The following is a 21,573-nucleotide window of genomic DNA, read 5'->3' on the forward strand; positions in this document are numbered from 1 at the left end:
AACCCAACATTACCCCTTGAGCAAGCACTTGGCGACAGTGGCGAGAAAAAAATGCCTTTTAGTAGGCAGACACCTCGTAGCAGACCCTGGCTCAAGATTGGTTGGATAATAGAATAGAATAAGACAGGTATGTCACTGAAGACTTGGAAGAGACCAAGACAAAGCTGAAAACAGAGTGAATATTGGATTGGATACAGCCGCCAAATGGCAAGTTTAAAGGAGTAATGGCAATTATATGTCAGTGTTGTGATTACAGCTTTTTGGGCATCCCCCAAGTGGCTAAAAAAATATTTTTAAGCAAACATTAATGTACCATATCCCAAAGACTAAGTTGGTGCAGTGGCAAAGTCTGATAAAATATGTCCACTGTTCCAACATGTTCATTTCAAGCTGATATTTTTAAAGAAATTTCAAACTTTTGATGAACAGATATTTATGGAAGAATTTGTCCTTGTGGTGCCTTTTTTGTTAGACAGCTGTCGGGGTTTATGGCCATTAGTTGGAGTTGGTGCATTACAATATTACTAAATGCATTTATCTGCTTGTGTCATTAGACAAAATGAAATATGACCAACACTGGCTGGAAAACAAACAGCAATAACACTCAGGCCAAGACGAATCGATTCTTGTCAGACTTCCATTCTTCTGGCAGGTTTGTTTTCTGTTGCAGTTAGTTTCTGTAACTGCTTTTAATATTGTAGCCTGCAAATAAAGGTTAACCTATCATTGCCTTAACAGTTCATTTCGGCCTTCATCCCACTTCGTGTTTCTCCAGTATGGCTGAAATTGGTCCCCTACGCCACCGGTTTCCATAGTAACAGCAGACCTTAGTGACCCCTGTGTGTTAATGGTATGGGGGCATACATCAGTAAATCTGATTGGGCAGTTAGAGTTTCTCTCTTATCAAAACATCATGATGGTGTTTGTGTTTGTGTGCAAGAAAAAAATGGACTGAGCTCATTCTAGATAATGAATGTGCATGTAAACACATCTTGATTTCATTTTCTCTCAGGGTGGTCGGTGTCTCTGTGGGTGTGTGTGATTGTCGTCTTCTGTTCTCCTGTACTCTTCACCTCATTCATGGGGAGTTTATTCAGACACTTGGGGTGTGAATGCATTCCTACATTCCACACGATTTCCTTACGCATGGGCAACCGTCCACAGCACAAAAACACAAATGAGGCTGAATTTCTCGTTTTTTGAGATGTCTGTAGCTTCTTTTTGTCACACATTACCACAAAATGTTTCCGACTGAACAAGTAAAAGAAGAAAAGACTGCATTGTTTAACATGCAATTGTAATTGCATGTTTATTTATGTGCAGCTGTTTGATGCCATTCTCCTCAAAGCTGGATCCAAGTTGTTGACTTTACTTATATACCAGTAAGCCATAGCTAACAGCCATAGAAAAGGCAGCAACCACAGAGTACATGGAGTGTCTGCGCTGCACTAACACAGCTTCTGTGTGTAGTGGGGTAATGAAACATGCAGGGGATGAACTCAGTGACTAGATCCTCACTCTGTGCTCCTGCAATATGGTTTTGGCCATGTTCCCAACCAGAAACCCTGCCTGTGTCCTTCACAACACCTGAGAGGTTGTTAATAATGGGCAATACAAGACTTAACAGAGTAGGAGTCCACTGGATGTCACACAAAGAGTGCCTTGTTTTTTTTCTGTATTTTTGGTCAAGGTCATCCGTGGGTGTGGGGTTTTTTTTCCCACATTATGTTTTCCCACTGATTTTGCTTAGTCATTGACAAGCTTGTTTTACAGGAGGATTTAGAAAAAAAAGAAAGCTGAAATAACTGTAATGTTATATCATGTTCGGAATATTCTGAATCACACAGACGGTGTGTAAGCTTGGCGTCTATAGAGGCTGCCTCTGGTGCGAGTCTGAAAACTACTCATAATTGCCACAATCAATAGTGAAGCAATTTGTCTCCATCATGAAGTGCTGAAGAAGAGTCACTATGAGGGTTGCAACGATTATTGTCATTGTCTGCTGATTTTTTTTTCTCACTTAATTGTGTGGACTATAAAATCTCAGAAAAATCTTCAACTGTCCAAGGTGATGTCTTCAGATTGTTCATTTTGTCCTACCAACAGTCCCAAACCATGATGTCACATAAAATAGAAAATAGAAACTGGGAATTTTTTCTTTACTGGTGATAAAAGATAAAATATAAAACAATTTGAATTTTCTTGCACGTCACACTGTCAGCTCATCAGGTCAAATATTAGTTATCAGTGACTGCATGTGTTTCCCTGCATGCAAACTGTTAAAAGACAACAATGTGGTGTACAGACCTGAGATGATGCCCGCTGAGCTCCAAAGTCACCAAGATGCTTATTCATCTGGTGATGTGAGCGCCAGAACGGTGGCTACGGTGGATAAGTTTAGCTCACTGCAGCCACAGGTGGTCAGTGATGCAGAGGGAGCCACACAGGCAAACAGATACACACACACACAAACATTCATAGTCACAGACTCTCTTTGCACTGTCATCCTTTCATTCTTTTGAGGTTTCATGAACTCATGCAATGCAGCTGGTGGGTCTCCAGATGTTTTATATTACCTTCTCATAACTGTACGCTCTGCAGCTGTCTTTCATCACAAAATAGACTGACTCAGTGTCTCCCTGCATTAAGAAGAGATGTCTGAATGATGCATATAATCTTGAATCTTGAATCACTGTAAAATTAAAACTGAAATATTAGTGCATACTGTCCAAATCTTATCTGCCTTTTGACCTTCATCTTATCCCTTCATACTCCTCTCTGCTTCATCTCCTTTGTGCTGTTATCTTGTTGACCTTGGCTTGTCGGCTGCTTATTTATCTTCCAGCATTCCTCAGAGATCTACTCTGACTGCTCACATTTGACTGTAAAAAAAAATCAAAAAATGTGACTTTAGAGACAATGAAGGATTGAAAGGTGAGGTAAAGGGAAAACTGATTACAGGATTAGGAAGGCTGAACCAAAAGAAGGTGACTTTAGTCTGGAGAATATAATGGATAGAGGAGAAGTGAGGAACACGTTCTGTAGGGCAAGAACAAGGCTGCCCACAGATTGCTCTGCTGTTTTCATTACGACTGTCTTGTGCAGGGTGTGATATTCCATATTCCATTATCCTTCTGGGTAAGGCTCGCCTAAGCCTTTTGATTTCTGTAAGCGGGGCTAAGACGCTCTCTTCTTGGTCCTCCTTTGAAGATCCCATTTACTGTGTGCCACTGACTCCCCACAGAGAGCTTAGGCAACACACAGTTGGATAAAGAGACGATGACTTTTCGTCTCTGCTGTCTTCTCCTCCTACGCCTCGCCCCATCTTGTCTTCCAGCCTTGATCTTTGATGTTCTGTTGCTGTTTCTTTTTGTGCATCTCGCTGCTCACCTCTGCTTTTTGCACAAACAAGCTATATCTACACACACAGGTACATTTCAACAGCATATATACATAACCTCAATGCCCCTTCCTTTTTAGTTTTAGGGACAAGTGACAAAGCAATAGGAAGAATGAAGAAGTTATTCTTTAACCAACCTCTGTCTTCTTTCTCTCTTCTCTTTCCCTTTCTTCTCAATCTACAGCTTTCTAATTTGTCTGTGCTTTAAGTAAAAAGCCCTCAGCCTGTTTAAAGTCAGTGAAAAGCACTGTCATTCATCACTCCTCTGCTCCTTCCTGTGACATTAGACTCTCAAGATCTTAATGACAGTACTGCCTGACTTGGCGCTTCCTATTTCGATTGTCGTTGTCAATTTTTCACTTGTAAAATCATGTTCTGGCCTCCAAAGTGTCGCTGGTGTTCTGTGGAGGGGAAGGGAGTTACTTTCGTCCTTTAAACCTGTGATCACATGCACTTTAGCAGTAAGAACTTCTTTCCTCTCACTTAAAATGAATAGAGCTTTTTGGCAGCATACAGTTGTGGTTAGTGTGCATGCTCTGGTCCTTAAATGTAGCATGGGAAATTTTTTATTTTTTTCATTGGATGAAATCTCCGGGACACTCTAATATAAAGACAATTCTTTCTAAATCATCCAAAACCCATTACTAAGGGTCTTGTATGTATGTATGTAAAAAGAAAGTGTGTAAGGATTGTATATATTTGTTAGTTTTGCTATGTGATGACGTGACTGATTTAAATTTTGCTGCTAATGGGGAAAAAAATCCTGTTATTTTAGCTGTGGTTTTAGCAGTTTTGGACTCTTACTAATCAAAGAAAACATACCACTAGTCAACAATTTTATATAAGCAATGGATCAAATGACTTGCCTAAAGTTTACAAAAGTTTCAATATTATACGCAAATGAGGTGACAGGAAAAGGTAACCATTCCTTTGTGTCAAGTTGTGTCACTGGACTTTGTGTTTAGGCTGCTTAAAATGTGAACACTTCAGTGTATCAGATCTCAGTCTCCAGTATCAAGGGACTCAGTGTTTGGATTGCCCTCTTATGGCGCTAAGTCCAGAGGCTTCCTGCATCACAACCTAAACAGAATTAAAAGCTTCAGACCATGACATTAAACTGCACACATACACACAAACACACAGACCTGTTTGTGACCTTGTCTCTCAAAGGTCGTTATTTCTGCTATGGTTTAGATTTGATGTTTGTCATTCTGAGACAGAAACAAAATCATCTTTTATTGCATCTTCCAACGTCACTGTGTCCAATCTGTAATTTGAAACTTGTGACAGCCTTAGTCAAGTGGGTCCTACTCTGCTAATGGAGAAGAAAGCAATATCAAACCCGAGATTTAACTTCACGGAAATTAAGTTATACATCAAATAAAACCCCAAAGTGCTCATTTAGCATTTTCTTCTGACACTGATGAAAATAAATGGAGTTTGCTATACTGCAGTAATTGTGTGTGTTCCATCTTGGGTTAGAAAACCAAAATTGAGGACAATATTTTTAGATTGATTTGACCAAAAATCAGGAAGCTTTGACCATTAGTAGCTGTTCAGCTATTCCACAAAAAATGCTGCTTTTCTCAACACAAAAAAGCTTCAGAATCAGCATTTTACATCATTATAGGGTTCTAAGACCTTCCCTAAATCCCATATTACAGCAGTGAAATCTTAAGTTCATTAGAAGCTCCTCCAGGCAAAGTGAGACATGGTTCACAGCAGGCTGATACTGATGAATTTCATTAAAATTCCCATCAGGCATTTGAATATGCATTAGCTGTTTTCAGAGTTATGGGCTCAAATAAAGGTCAATAAGATTTGGATCCTGTGAACTATGTAGAAAGAATTACTATATTAGGTGAGAAGCAGTGAATGCAAATTTTGTTTGTATACAGAAAACCTCTGCGGTGTACTTTTAAATGTGTGTAACATCAGTGTCATGATGTGTCAGATGTTCACAAGAAACTTTACTCTTTGCTCAGTCTTTGTGCAGCCTCACTGTTGATGTAATTTGTGCTCCAATTTAATTGAGTTACCGTCTTATTTTTAATAGATTATGTATATATTCACAAACTTGAATTTTCCCTTAATCTTATAGGATTTAAATGCATGATATACAACCACATACTTGAACATTATTTCACAAACTTATAATCTTATTTTAGCTCATGCAGAATCTTCTTTATATGAGAGATAACACTGATTTGAAAGCTTATATTGTCTAAATCTGGTCCAAAGAGGCTTTTTTTACAATAAATATACTAAAGTAAATATATACATACATGTCAATCAGTGTAATACTTAAATGACAGCACCTTGGGCTCATTTCGGTGAAGAGGTTACACTGGGGACTCGAGTATCTGTGCCTGGTAGATGGTGTCGAGCCAGCGCCAGCCTTAGCCTCATTGTACCCCAACATTTGGCAGCAGGTTTCCTGAAACGCGCTGTCGTCATTTCAAGCGGATTTACAAGCGTTTTCAAAAGATTCAGTCAAAATGGTTTCGACTTGTTTACGAAAGGGAAGCTTAGTTCACCGGCCGTGCATAATTGGATTTCGCTGAGGAAGAGTGACGAGGAGGAGTGTGTTTCTGGGCTCACAATTGGCAGAATGAGGTGTTGTTTTCTGTGAGCTGCAGGCACAATTTAACACACACACACACAATCCTCATTCTGTGCATATCTCTCACTCACATACACATGTTGTAGCACTTACACTGCTGATGAACAAACTAGTACTTTCACTGTTGTGGGCATTTATGTGTGTGCATATGTGATGTTTTGAAAACAGGATGCATCTGTTCAAGCCTAATGCGTTCAGTATGATTCAGGTGATTCTCAGTTAAATGGACTTAAAGCTGTCACTTGTACCTCACAGTTTAGTACTTCAGCAGATGTTTTAGTTATGTAAAATCTGTTCCTCACTTCTCATCAGCACACTTGATATTGTTGAAAAGCATCATTGATGACGGAAGGAGCACTTCATCCTGAAGACATCTTTTTATATTTTCTATCGTTTAACAGCTTCTATATAACTCGACTGTGTATCAGCAATTTGAGGCTATATCACGAGTTTAATCCGTTACAATGCACAGAGAGTCTATGTACAGAAAAGAACAAGGGGATGATTGTCCCAAGAAGTGCATGTCTGGAAGTCTTTGCAACCTCTATAATTTCCAGTGGAGTATGGGAACAGGAAATGATGGAAATGACATTTTGGTTAAAAGGGAAGTCCAATGCAGATATACATTCTGGCTCGCTAATGAAACGAACCAAACTGTGACATTTGGATTTTCTAGCGTTCAGAAAAGGTCGGAGAGGTTGGGAGTTCGAACAGACGCTAAATGTGAAGCAAATTTTTTCTGTGAAAGAGACGTCTTTATCTCAGTGGAAGTTTGCCTCAGTCTGTGGCAGTGGAGAGAAATACTACATTTTGGTTTGGCAGCCTTCAGTGTGATTCTCAAAAAGAGACTTTTTGATAATGGAATAGATAAGTAAACCCATGAAACCACGAACTAGTACAGTAAGTATGAGTTAGTGCTTGTGATGATGGGCAACAGTAACACGGATGAATGTGTTACTCATATGTAAAAATTGTAGTGATATTTAGCTTAAAAAATATAACAGGGATTAGCAGCAGTTGTGCCTTAAAATCTTTGTTCTGCTTGATTTAAATCAAAGACTTGCCCATGAAGTGAGTTAATTCAATTAACCAAATCATATTAAAGTGTTAAAGTATAAATCCTGACTTAAGTGACACTGCTTTAAAGGTGTAGTTTGCCATTTTTTGTTTATTTTTTCCCCCTTTCTGAGAGTTAGATCAGAAGACTGATACCACTCACATGTCCCTACACCAGCCAGGAGCAATAAGTTCATCTCAGCCTAAATACTTGACAGTCTTCACAACAAGGCTGGCAAGATGTCAGGTGTTGATCACTGAGTTTCAGATTTGCTGGTAGGTGGATTTTGCTCCTTTCGAACAGAGTCAGGCCAGCTGTTGCTCGCTGTTAACAATCTTTATAAAAACACTAGTTTAGCTGCTGGCTCCACGTCCATAAATATGAGGGTAAAGACAACACGTTTTAGGTCCGAAAAGGAATCAGACTTGAGGGCGTTGGGCTTGTCCTGTCCTGTGCTGCTGCGAGATGTGTCTGTAGGTCTCTCATTAACTCATCAGTCAAACTAAATGAGTCCATTCACCATTCAGGAGACGTGTCCTCAAATAACCTGCAGCACCAGAGCCATTTATGGGTTTTGTGTCTCTTTTTTACTATTCTTGACAAAGTCTACCATCACAGCACATTTTTTCTCAAGTAAGTACATCTACCTACAAATGGGTGATGTTACTTTACTGACTAGTATCGACATTAAGTTTGAGGTGGAGTTTTACAGAGTTTTTGTCAAGTTATTGGCATCTGTTTCTGAGGCTCTCAGAAACACATACAAAATGAGTTAAAGCAGACTTTTTTTTGCAGTATTCCCTATACTTGAACTCAGAGCAGTTTTGTTAGAAGACCTCTGTGTCTCTTAATACCCTCTAATTTTCCAGGGTTGCCTAGAGGATTCCTGTTCTCACTCCCACACCAACTGGCAACAAATAGATTTATTATCTTGTTTTAAAACTGTAGATGAATGAGGTGAGCAGTGGGTCAGGCATCCATATCTGTGTCTGTGTTTACAGAGCTTTCAGTTTGGCTCACAAAAAGCTTTTAAATTGGAATGACAAGGGACAAAAAAAACAGCTCATCCTTCCTGAGGGGAAAAACACACACAATCCCTTTATCAGGGAGAGAGAGGAAGAGAGAGAGAGAGAGGTAATTAGAAAAAGAATGATGGTTACTATTTTTAAGCAAGGTGGGTGCCACAGCAGCTTACTTACTCACTGCTCCGTGTTTGTGCCCTGAAGTGCAATCAGTCACTTCGGCTGAGGTGCACAACCAGCTTCAGGTCAGGATTAAGAAGTGGAGCAAATTCAGAGTTGATCTCTGCTGAGGAAGTGAGACACCAGGAGTAGTCTAGGAAGGCACACAGTATAATATGAACATCAAGGAACCATGCCTGTTGATTAGTTTTAGCGACCGTTCATTTACCATAACTAAAATCGGGCGGTGCCCTGGTTGTACTTGTTGTTGCCCACAGTAAAACCTAAACTTCATCACAGCTCTTTGCTTTATAACTGCTGTCATATTGATGTGATAGACATGTGAGTCCTTTGCCTTCTTTATCCCTCTCGTATTTCTGTTCAAAACATTTTTCTCATTTCTCGTTCCCTCTCTATTTCACTGGCTTTGTGAGCCACCCAAAGGAAATCAGAAATACAGATGATTCATGGGTAGTGACAGTTACTGTACTCAGTGATTTATGTCCTTCCTCCTGCCCTGCACCCTTCTCTCCTCCTCTTTACCTTTCCTTGCCCCCCCTCTGTCTCCATCCTTACCTCTCTGTTTCCATCACTCCTGTTGTCACTTTCCCATCATCTCCAGGGTCCTGTAGAACAAGTCTTACATTTTGTAAGTTTTTTTATCCACCCTCTGCCACTATTAGCTCACATCAGATAGATACCAATAACAATTGAGTCTAATCTCACAGCTCATATTTCATTCTGTGCCGGCCATGTGAGCAGACGATGCGGTGCCAGATATTATCATAAAAATATTCAAGAATGATTCCACTACATGTATGTGTGGAGGATGTAGGCTAGTTTGACTCGCTCTCACCCTGGTTAATACAACACCACTCAATGTTGAGGAGCTCATAGCTCAGGTCCAACACAGCAGCCATAGAATACAAATCAGGGGAGCAGCAGCAAGCTGAATAATGACACCCGGATGTGTGTGTGTTTGTGTGCATGTACGTGCACATGTTTGCTGGGGAGATTGGAGGTTTATTTCTGGTAACATTTTAACCCTCACTTCCCGTACCCTGGCAGTTTCATTAGCTCTGTCTGTAGGGATGGAAAGAGCAACTGGGAGAGAAAGACTTGGGGTCAAATCACAGAGGTCAGTGAACAGACACACCCCTGTGTTTCAAACAGTATATCTAAAGATGCAGTGTAGGCACATTTAAAGTATAAGGATGGCAATTCTATCCATCCATCCATTTTCTATACTGCTTATCCATCAGGGTTGCAGAGGGGGTTAGCATATGCCAGCTGACTACAGGCAAGAGGTGGGATTCTATATTTTACTAATTAAATTTACTAAATAAATCCTATGAAAAGACCAAAACTAGTAACAGATTGATCCCATTAACTGGAGTCACCTGTGCAGGTGAGATCTGTGCCATGAAGTTGACATGTTGCCTTATTGTAGCAAGAAGAAAAATAAAGATCAAGGCCAGCCCCACAGACTTGCAGTTAGATTTGGATTTTATTGAAGACACTGTTCTCGTTTTCAGCAGATTATTTTCAGAATTATTAAAGGAAATCTCCCAGAAACATCAAAAACAACACAAAAAATAAAGAAGATGCGGTACCAAGCCTCTGTCGTGAACAAACCTTTTTTGTGCTTGTGTACCCCACGCTGTGTGAAGCTGTCCAGATGTGCCTGAGACCTGATGGAAAACTTTCAGCTCTGTCCCGGCGTCCTCATATCCCCTTGATGTTTTTCTAATGAACCCAGCACGCACACACTGAACCCCACACACATTAATACGCACACGCAGTGGCTGTGGCCCAGTGGCTTACATGCTCACCTGATACTGATACTGAGGTTATGACAAAGGCAGAGCAGCTCTCACTTTTTATTCCCTCTCACTCTGCTTCTCTGTTTACATCCTTTCTCCTCCATGCAGCAACTGAGCAGGTGAGCTGAGAACATGAGATGAGCTAATACTCACCATGTGGTCTCTGGATTACATTTTACAGCAAGTGTGTACATGTATGAGCTTGGGCTTGGTCACTCCAACGGGAGTCTTATTTTACATTTAGCTGTTGAGTATGGACATTGTCACAATGTCCATACTCAGCAGGCCCTGTGTTATTTACTGTAAACCTCATCAGATGATCTGCTGTTTTTGCAGCGTTACGCTTGTCGTCCAGTCAGAGTTAGAGTTGGTACAGCGCTCTCTAGTGGAGAAAGGTGGTACCTGAGTGTGTACAAGCAGCGGCAGTGCTGATGTAGAGCAACTTATCTGTGTGATCTCACCTCGGAGAGACGAGGTCTGTGTCTGCTGCAGTAAAACTGATTTGCCTTTTGTTAAACGTATCAGTCAGTGTCTGCTCATTTTGTAAATGATTTGGCTTAGTTCATGTTTTTCATTTTCTAGCAGTATTGCATCTTGCATGTTGTTCTGCTGTTGAATAGGAGTGGCGGCTCACATTGTCTTGTAACAGAGAGACTAATGAAGGCTTTTAAATCCAGCAGGTGAGACTATTGTAGTGCTCTGATATCTGGTCCACCCCATAAAAGTTACAAATCAGTTACCACTGATAAAATAATATATAAATAAATTAATTATACAATTGTGATTTAAACTTAGCCTGGCTTTTTATTAGAATGTTTTATGGCCATTGTTTATTTAATTACATCATTTATTTAATAGTTTCATCTTTTAAAATTCTCTCTTATCAGTTGTTTTCTGTCGAAGAGTGCCAGGCCGGAATCCACAGCTTGAGATGTAAATCAGCAGAAAGGGAATGGCGTTTCAGATGATTATGGTTATTCTGAATGTGGCTCTTACTAATGAGGCGTGTGTTGTTTGGCCTTTGACATTTTAACAGGCTTGCTTTGTTGGCTGCTTGAACTGTGATAGTCCTCCAACAGACGGCTGGTCCTGCCTCAGTTGATTTATGTTGTTATCTTTAGTGCTACACGTTAAATGCTATAAAACAACTTGAGAGGTGCAGTATCTGAAACTAAGAGTAGTATTTAGCAGTTTAGAGTTTCTCTCTTTTTATAGTCAAAATTTGAGTGTTTGGGAAATCCACATTAGCATGAAGTTAGCATATGGCCCTTTCCTCCATTGTAATGCACTGTGTTATTTTGCTTATGCAGTGGAATAGTGTGGTGTGTGCACTGAATCAAAGGCATCTGAAGCCCTGCTCTCCCCTCTGGCCTCTCCCCCAAGACCAGATGGTGTCTCTTTAGGCCCTCTGATGAATATTGATATGAGGGGTCTTGGATAACAACAGGGGAGTATGCAGGCTGGGCCAGAAACCCGCAAAATTGGCACTTGGTAGTGGTCTGCAATGAGGGGTCTGGGTGTGGAAGGGATTTATTTTTGAGGAAAGGGAGCATTTAGAACTTAAAGAGCCACATCAATGCAAAGCAATGTGGTTTTCATATGCACATAAGCTCCCACATGTCCCATATCGGTAAACTGCCTTGCACAAATTAATATGGATTAGGAGTTAGAGTCCAAATTAGTTGCCTCAGTGATATCATCCAGAGGATATGTCCAAAATTGGTGGAAAGAAAATAATAATAAAAACGGGAGTCAGAATGAGAAGCAGAAGACCGAGATGAGAAGTGGTGAGAAAGGGAAAACAAATGTCAGATGTGAGTAAGGTGATGAGTTGGACAGGTTAAGCCACTGGCAGAGTTAATCCTCTGGCATGAGTCCCATGTCTAAAGCTGCTCTCCTGAAGACCGCATCTTATTCCAGCCGCCACTCACCCTGAGGCTGAACCACTGCCAGCCCCCGCAGGCAGTCTGACCCTGGACACTGGGGTGGAGAGTTCTTCAGTGAAGAAGCTTAGTATCCCCACCTGTCCTCCAGTGCCTGGAGTTCTGTTTAGCATTGGTGCAGTTTACGGAGGGATGGTGTGTATATGGATGAAGGTAATTGTGTTACTGCACTCCAGCTGGTCCTGGTGTATGACCCAGCTGTAGTCTCCCTGCTGTGCCACTTTATTGGGAGTAAACATCTATTCAGAGGACAAGTGGACCAAGAGTGCTGCTTCTCTAGTGGGGAAACAGTCTTGTAACATGGCATCGGTTGCTTTTTTTGGCACAGAATCAGCCTTTTTAGTTTAGTTTTTTGTTTTTTTGTTTTTTTTTCCATAGTCGTGTTGTATTTCATACCCTCTGCAGTTTGTCAGGAAACATTAGTAGGCACACACACACAGCACCACTGGAACTGTGATGATGAACGGAGGATGTGTCAGCTATTTATAACTCAAACTAGACCTCTGTGGCTGTAAGGCGAAGGGACAGACAGGAGGAGAACGGCAGAGAAAAAGAAAGATGTGAAGGAGGAGAGATTGGCAGAGACAGAGGAGGGAGGGAAGGCACCGGGGAGAGCGATGTAGTGATACAGAAGAGACTTTACAGTTCATTGAAGTGGTGGTTGCTTAGCTTTTGACTGTGAGGACACAACCTCTACTGTCAAATGTAGCCCCTGTAGCCCTGAGATAATGAGACAGAGCGTCAGACAGATGCATGATGCTGAAGGCTTTCATTAGGGAAAGGACACCGATGAATGAAACTATGTAACCCTAAAATATATCAGTGATTATGGTGTTGTTTTATCTTTTATTATAGCCACAATTGGCATAACAATAAACACAAAGAGGAATGCTTCCAGTGCAGGAAAGCTGGAGAATGCAATTAATTTAAAGTAAGAATTTTGTTTCTTTTTGTCTAACATGAACATTACAGTTCAGTTTCCTTTTACTGCAAAATATTTTCATATTTATTGCTTGAGAATCTAGTTGTGAAGAAAGCTTACATCTGTTACATTTTAGTTTAACAATGATTTCATTTAGGTTTTGTTAAAATACATTCATTTTCATGATATTTGTGTAATTCAGTTATCATGGTTAATATTTTTATAGACACACAGTACAAACTCAGTGTAACAAAAGCTGTTTTCCAGGCTGCAGATTGGAATTCCTTAAGAGGGCTCGGGATAAATTTAAAGCGTCACATGATAATTATAAGAGATGAGACAGGAGGAAAACAAAATTGTATTTATTTTGTCAGATTTTTCTCTGTCACTTTTTATGCAGGCTCTAAAATGTAGGAGGTAAATTTGCTCTGCTTTAACTGTGCATTCACATGCACGGTGTGCGCACATGCACACAATCACACGTGTCTGTCTATATTGAGTGAAGTGGGGGTGGATGCCTCATGAAAGCCAAACTTTGACAGCCGTTTTGCTTGTGGGGGGGGAGGTCTTCATCTGACAATAGAGAGGGAATTGCAATGGAGAGAGATAGAGAGCGAGAGAGGGAGAGAGAAAGAGAGAGAGATCAGAGGGGGAAGGGAGCAGGGTATCAGACTGAGGGATAAGGCAGCTGGGACAGGCTGCTTGGCTGCAAGCAGATCTTATTGTGCACTTGTCCTTCCCAAGTCACTGAGACTCTCTGCAGAATAACTAGAGAGCTTCTTCACTCACTCACACACTAGGGTCACACTTTTTATCATTTTTCTATCCTCAGAGTTGTTCTGTAAACTGAATTTTCTTCATCACTGACAGAGTGAGGACTTGTTGGAATCTTGCTTTGCTTTGCCACAATATTTTCATTTTGTACTTGCCATGGCACTGATGTAGGCATGGTGGTCTACTTAAAGAAGAGCATCCACTCTCTGCTGTCTGCCTTCAAGAAGAAGGGTGAGTGCTGACTCACATGGAGGAATTTGACACGCTGCAGTTTTGACTTTGGGCTGCTAACAGACAATGCTGGTTTATATGACAGATACTCTTTAACTGTGCTTTGATTGAAGTTTATGGAGTTAAGCTGATCTTTTTCCAATGTTTTATATACCCTAAAACATTTGTTTTGCACAGTTGAGATGATGGATGAGTTCATTTTTTTTGCTTTAGTGTGAAAATGTGATGATGAACGCTTTTTTTGTGTGCCAGTCACTGTCCCTCTGTCTCAAACACACAAACACAGACATGCTGACACGCAAGAATTAGTGTTCAAGACAAGTTGGGGGTCCTCTCTAATGAGATAAAGGGCTTAACTGACTTTTTTTGGTGGTCGTCTAGATGGACCAAAAGCTCTGAACCTCCTGCAGAGGTCTGTCGGAATCTCATGGAGGGTTGCCTTTCCAATTAATTGCAACTAGTAGTTAGAGCACAACACCTTAAATGTAGTAGTAATATACAATGTGCTGTCGCTGCTTTGTATTGAATGTCCCAGGTTCACAGGGACCTGAGATTTCCCACAGCTACACACAGGGGAAGCCATTGTGATTGGGCTGCCTCACCTGTGTGAATGTGGGAGGATAGTGGAAGGAGGTGTCTGTTTCTTTACAAACATGAACAGTATGTGCATCCACAGCGGCACAGTGGTACCTAACCAAGTGAAACTGAGAACACAGTGTGGAAAGTGACAAAGGGGGGAATTAAAGCTGGCTTGGCCACTTACCCTACTGTAGATTGACTTCTCTCTCCGACCAGTGCTTGATTTTTATTTTTTAAATCTTAATTTTCTATTCAGTGTCTACTGATTTTGGCTGTCCGTTGTCACTGAGTGTAGCTATCCTTGAAGGGAGAGCCAAGTTCAGTTCCCACGCATGAAGCCCCTCAGCAGGGGGTCCAGTGGCATCTTTACATGAGGACAATCCAGATAATCTAATCCTCCAGGAACTAGCGAAGAAGAGAGATACTGCAGGAGATTAACCAGGCAATAGTTTACTGTTGAAAGTCTGGTCAAGCTGGGACGTCTGTCCACCAAACTGCTTGGCTGAGGAGATTTGAAGAGTGTGCTGCGTCAGAGGTGTACAGATAAACACACATACACGCCAGGTGGAGGTGCAGAGGATTCACTGTAAAGCTGATAAATGTTTTGGCACCTGTTGTGTCTGTGTGTTGATGTTTGTATCATGGACAAGGGAAAGTACTGTTTAAATGGTCTATAGAAAGCCGAAGTATTTCAGAATAAAGTGTGGTGTTTTCGTTTCAGAGAGCACAAATGAGCAAAGTGGTAGAAACATAGCAAATAGGAGGGAAGTGTGATAAGCTGAATGATATTTATGGTCAGTGTTAGCCTTGTATCCTTTGAAAGCTTATTGCCAGTGAATTTACTATAATTCCGTGAAGTGCACACAGTAGCAAAAAGTTTCTTATCATATAGGCCAGTTACATTTGTCTTCTCTGTCTCCACTTATCTTTTGTTTTTCCACCACCCCAACAGTTGGGCCAAAGGGGACTGAAGACCAAAAGCGCTTGGCCGTCCACTACACAACCTCTCAGCACTACCAGGAGAATGTTTTCATTGAGGGCAGCAGGCCACAGTACCTCAAGGACCTGCACACTGAGGCCCAGGAGGGGCTCAAGATCCTACAGCAGGAAGGTCAGACACATCAAATGAAAGGTTATTAGTTCATACTGCAAACAGTTTATACTAAATATGTACAATAAATGTAGAACCATGCAAGTAAAGCTTAAGCACAATATTTAATTGAACATTGTGGCATGGTACATAATAGTAAGTACTATCACCATGATCAAAGGCATTTCAGATTTCTTCATTTTTTAAGTTTGATAATTATCATATTGAGTTTTGGTTTTATATTTTATTATGCTCTAATTTCTATACAAAAGTATTGAATATTTTCTCTTTAATGACACTGCTGATGATAAATATTGTATATACATGATTATGAATGCGTTTGAGTTCATCTGGTCCTTGTCTACCTGCTTCACACAGAACGCAAGAATGGAGAGAAATTTCCTGATGATGAAAGCATTGCTGTAAGTGTCCAAAAGGCTCTGTGGATAAAACCGTATCATTTTTCATTCACTTCCTTCATTCCCTTCCTATACATGAAGAATACCACCTAACTAAACACTGCTCTGTGTGTATATGGGTGTATTGTGTGTATCCCCTGCAGTCCATGGACACTCCGGAGCAGGACATCAGTTCCAAGGAGAGCGGTGCCTCTCCGGAGCCGAGATCCACCACCGGTGATACTGATACTACAGTAATCTCTGCTGTGTTGACCAGGCCTGTGCTCACCCGCCAAGGTAAATAACATCTCTCTTTCTGTATGCTTGAGTCCATGGTTGTGTGTGAATATGCTTGGAGAGATGCTTGGAAAAGAAGCATCCATATCTTGTTCATCTTATGGAAATAGGAGCAAATCATAGTCCTTGTGTCTGTGAAAGCTTGAGCTTTGTTCCTGAGTGTGCTGGTTTATGGCAAGTCATAGGCCTCTGCTTATTTAGCATGCACATCTCATTCCCAGCTGCTCGGTGCCTCTACAGTTGTGGTGTGAAATCAAAGGAAAAGGAACTTGACACACACAGAGACACACACACACACAGCTGAAGCTTTTTTTGGATACTCAAAAGTTTTAAGCATCTGACAGCACTGCGGCTGCCTCTGCATATCACAGCTGGAAGGCAAAATGTGTGTGAGCGTGTGCGCAAAGAAAGTGTGCTTAGTATTCTGATATTTTAGCATTTTTAAAGTCTTTGGAAAAGCCCAATGTACTTTATTGGGTTTCACTGCATTATGTTGCATTGCTCCCATTATTGAACTCTCCTCAGATTCACTCACTGCAATGAGACAGGAGTTTTTCCTCTGTCTTTCAGGTTCTACATTCAAGCCTCTAAATCCAGTAAAAAGATTAGATAAGAGCAGGAAGAGGAGCAGGAGGACCACCATCATGGGTATTCCCAACCAGGTCCATAAAGAGCTTGGTATGTCCACATCATTATCCTTGCTAAACCAGTAGACATCATGTATGCTTGGCAGTAAACATGGTACTGAGAGTGATCTGCCTCCTTCCCAGCACTGCACAGAAACTCAACCTTCCAGCAGCTTGATTCAACCCAGACCCCTAATCACAATGGACAGCTCAAAAACAGCCAACCAGGAGTTGTTATTATTCCAACAGTTGATGGAGGGACTCCAGCACCAAACAAGGAAGGAGCAAGAGTGCACCTTTCAGAGCTGGAGGTAAAGGTTTCTCTAGCAATATTTCATCCAGAATAGTTGTAATGTCCATTACAAGTTGTGAGTCTTTTTGTCACTAAGAATGGTCCTCTCCCCATTCCTAAGCAGGCATCCAGAGATGAGCAGCTGCTGAAGAAGCACCTTGAGACAATGTACCAAAATGAGCCCTTCAATAAACAAGACTTTGGCTCCCGTCTCTGCCCCTCAACCCAGAGACCCAAGTCCCTTGCTGTGCCTGGCATGACCTCTTCCTCCTCCTTCTCTCCTTCAACATTGTTTAACTTCCTCCAGGAACCCCAAGTAAGAATGAAATCAATTCCAATCAGTTATGCAAGTTCAGGAATTCTAGATAATCTTACAAAACTTTTATCTTACTATCTTGACCATTTTTGACATTTAGCTGTGAAATTCATATTCCTGTTTTTATCTAGGGCCCAGTGATGTCCATATCTCCTCAGGCCACCTACTTGTCCACGATCATCCCAAATGCAGTCTTGCCAGCTTCAATTGAAGTCATAGAGATTGACCGTAGCAGCAGAACACATGGCAGCAGTGTAAACCATGGTGGTAATGTTCGTACTGTCAGCAAAAGCAGCCTGGCATCTGGGGACTTGTCAGTCAGTCCACTGTTATCCAGAAAATCAGATGGTGATGGTTCCCAGATTGACAATTCCCACGACTCAGCGCTAATGCCCACATCAACTTCGGGGTCAAACGAGAGCGAGTCACACTCTGCAAAGACCATTATTTCAAACTCTTCCCCTGTATCCTCTAAGGGTAGTGCACGTAGTGGTAACTCACAGACAGTGTGTTTAAATGAACGGGAAAGCCACACCGAGCAGTCTAGAGGAGACCAAGACCTTGTCAGTCTTCATAGTTCAGTTAGCATGATTAGCAGCCCCAGCTGTAAAAGTGAAATTGTTGTCATAGGTCAAAGATCTGAGTCTAGTATTTTGGAGTCAGTGGCTACTGAGGAGGATGCAAAGACCAAACAGAATTTCACTCGGAGTCTATCAGTCATGAAGACCAAGCAACCCCCAGCACCTCCACGGAGGACGAACTCTCTTCATAATAATAAGATCAAGTGCAACACCAGAGTTCTGGTGGAGAGCAAAGATCTCAATGAGTCTGTGTCTGGAGAAGTGGCAAATGCCGGAGAAAATACTGGGGCAAAGGATGAGATAAAATCAGTTACTGCAGTAGAGATCTCCACCACTGTACCAAACTCAACTGAACCCAGCTCTGTAGGTGCTTCCTCCAGTCTACTGAGCCCCACGCAGGCCAATTCCAATGAAGTAAGAGGAATGATACAATCCAGCAGCTCCTCACCACAGAAAACTCCCTTGGAAGGGAGTAAATTTGATCGGACCATGTCCCCTTCCAGTGGCTACTCCAGTCAGAGTGGCACTCCGACACTTTCCCCAAAAGGGATGTCCCCAACCTCCCCTGCCAAACAGAGAAAGAAACCGGTCAAACCAGAGAGAGCAGTATCTCGAGCCTCATCCTCAGCAGCTTCTCCTTCCTCCTCCCTTACCTCTCTATCGTCCAGTACATCTGAGCCTGTAAATGCAGATGTTTCCACATCTAGTTCCAGTTTGGCTCCACAGGGATTTACACCCACTGTTGCTGCTGTGGAACTAACTCCAAAAAACAATTCTTCTACTTTGAGTGCTGAAGTCAGAGAACTGTTGAACATCCCACCACCTCCCAAGGTGAGAGCACCATGTCCTCCTCCACCAGAGGCATGGGTTCACAACAGGCGTTCCTTTCAGCTCCTGTGTGGGCCTTATCCTAATATTAGCAAAGTGTCCCAAAAACCAGCACACAAACAGGACAGCACAGTTAAACAAGCAGGAACCCAGACTGAAGCCAGCAAGGAGATGCAAATTTTAGTTGAAAAAGAATCAACTAAGGACAGATTTGTCCTAGAATTGTCAGAGAGCAAAGCAAAGCCTGAGACATTGTTAGCAACATTTCCTGAAGGTTTTCACAAGGAGCTGGAGAATAAAGAATGCCCAGCTACCAACAGTGAGGAGATGGAAGCATGTGCAGATGTTCAGAAACAAGAGCTGAGTAGTACTCCTTTAGTGAAGGACCCCAAGAGTCACGAGACAATTCCTAAGAAAGATCCCCCTCCTGTCATGAAGAAACCCATGACAGTACTGAACAGAGAGGAATTAGTGTCAACAGAGCAATCAGTGGACAAACAGACAAAGGAACTGAGTTGTAGTGCCACAACAACAGAAGTTGATTTACTTGAGGACCATACACTGTCTTCACAGAATGGCACTACAGTCTTAGCTGATGAGGGTGAGAATGAGATGGACAAAAGTGAAGTCACATCCATGCAGTTGCTTTCTATAGAGGTCCCCAAAATTTGTAAGGGCTCCCCACCACTTACCCCTCCTCCCGCATACCACCCTACACCTCCTCTATCAAGAAAGACGCCTCCTTCATCAGTATCTACACCACCGGATGAATTACAGAGGGTACAAGAGGAGATCTATGTAGTAGATTCCTGCTGGCCACCTCCTCCCCCTCCTATGGAAGGGGACTCTGTCTTTGATGGAGGAGATGATGTTGACTTTCCCCCACCTCCTCCACCCGCTGAGACAGACAGTGTGCCAAATGTGATGGACAGTTGTATCACAGAGCTGAGTGTCTCAAAAGGACCCGCACAAGAGACAACTGAGGACTCAAGTGAAACTTGGACATCTGTACATGAACAAATGCCAGATTTGCCCCATGCTGTTACACAAACAGTAACCGACACCAGATCAGAGGAGGTTGCACAGTTCGCAAAAGCTAACACCAGAATTGAGATTTCTTGCAGACAAGTGCAAAACCTATCAGTTTCTGACAGTGTCCCACCACCACCGGAGGCACCTCTATTGCCATCAATTACAAGAGCAGAGAAGCCAATATCAGTCTCTGCTTCAGTAACTCCCAGCAGCTTCCTGAGGCAAGACTCTCTGAAAATTGAAGAGCAGTCTCCTTCTGAGCCTTTTATCAATTTCCAACCTCCAGTTACTGCCCCAGTAGCACCCCCCTTACCAGCAGAGAATTTATCCCATGGAGTTAACTTCCGAAGGCAGCCCAGTGTAGCAAATCGAGATGCCAGGAACAAAGAGGTCCTTTCCAAAAAAAGTGCACCCACTCCCAAAGAAGACGCTAATATACCTCTAGTCACTCCCTCTCTGCTTCAAATGGTTCGTCTCAGGTCAGTTAACATGACTGATGATCAGGCGAAACCTCCAGTGGAGGACAAGTCAAACCAGGGAGCTCCAGATAACCAGGGAGTTCCAGATAACTGCCCACTTTCAATCCCAGGACCTCAGAACACTCCACAGAAGCCCATCCGCAAGTCTCTGTCACTAAAATCTCCTCCACAGACAGGAAAAACATCCTCTGTGACATTAAACACCCCTTCCATGCGCTTACAGGAAGCCATACGTATGAAAACTGCAGCCATGTCTTCAAGAGATGGTCTTGCATCCCGACTGGGTGTGAGATCATCTGCTTACAGTGGAGTTAGTGAACAGGGGGCTCTGTCCCTGAAAGTACCTGAAGTATATGACCTGCACAAATCGCCAGCCTCTACTGCCAGCTTTATCTTCTCCAGGAGCACAAAAAAAGTTGTCGTAGAGTCTGCAGCTGCCTCCTCCCCTGAAGCTCAGGCAAGTTTGAAGCAGAGCTTAGCAGCCGAGCTTATGCAGGTGTCTGACCATTCAAAGGCCGCAGCTTTCTCTAATGGTGGGATGAAGTCTGACAAAGTTCCTCCACCAGTAGCTAAGAAACCCCCCCATGGGAGCCTAAGTCCTTCACAGAATCGTCCTGTTTGTTCAGCAAAGATGAACTTTGGTTTTGAAGGAAATGGAGCAATAGGAGGACACCATACAAGTGGAATAACATCTCCTGAGACAACAAGTAAGAGCAGCGACATTATTTGTAACTGAGATTTTTCAGTCATTATCTTTACAAAAGTCATGAAGGACTGCCACTGCCTTCATCAGTGTGTTTCAGTGTACTGCTGCTGAGTGTGTGAACTCATTAAGGCTGATTCAGTGCCTGCATGAATCAATAGCTAATGTGCCACTCTTGTCATGAAGTAGCAGAATGCAAATTCTAGCATCACCATGATCTTGAATGGCTAAGACATAATATTGCCTTAGAGAGCATATTTTTGCTTTATACTAACAAGAGAAAACTGCACACACAAGCACCATTCTATGCAAAAAGTATACTAATGCTTCTGGCAAGTCTTATAGCTTTTTCTGGTCAAATATGCAAATGTGCTTCAGTCAGCCATAACCTGAAGCTC

General features: G+C 42.1%; 1 protein-coding gene across 5 annotated transcripts in view; it reads left to right on the forward strand.

The window, feature by feature from the left end:
• Positions 1 to 21,573, forward strand: part of kiaa1522 (KIAA1522 ortholog) — a 35,186-nt gene that overhangs the window by 11,754 nt on the left and 1,859 nt on the right. For 2 of the 5 annotated variants that reach the window (XM_046418512.1, XM_046418517.1), the window contains 7 exons: positions 15,486 to 15,665; positions 16,002 to 16,045; positions 16,186 to 16,318; positions 16,889 to 16,996; positions 17,089 to 17,255; positions 17,358 to 17,552; positions 17,684 to 21,179. In XM_046418512.1, the coding sequence (XP_046274468.1) occupies positions 15,486 to 15,665; positions 16,002 to 16,045; positions 16,186 to 16,318; positions 16,889 to 16,996; positions 17,089 to 17,255; positions 17,358 to 17,552; positions 17,684 to 21,179 (4,323 nt within the window). The remainder of the gene's footprint in view (positions 1 to 15,485; positions 15,666 to 16,001; positions 16,046 to 16,185; positions 16,319 to 16,888; positions 16,997 to 17,088; positions 17,256 to 17,357; positions 17,553 to 17,683; positions 21,180 to 21,573) is intronic. The other 3 variants (XM_046418514.1, XM_046418513.1, XM_046418516.1) reach the window with 3 other exon arrangements.

Source organism: Scatophagus argus, chromosome 17 (assembly GCF_020382885.2).
Source record: "Scatophagus argus isolate fScaArg1 chromosome 17, fScaArg1.pri, whole genome shotgun sequence".
Classification (NCBI taxonomy): domain Eukaryota; kingdom Metazoa; phylum Chordata; class Actinopteri; family Scatophagidae; genus Scatophagus; species Scatophagus argus.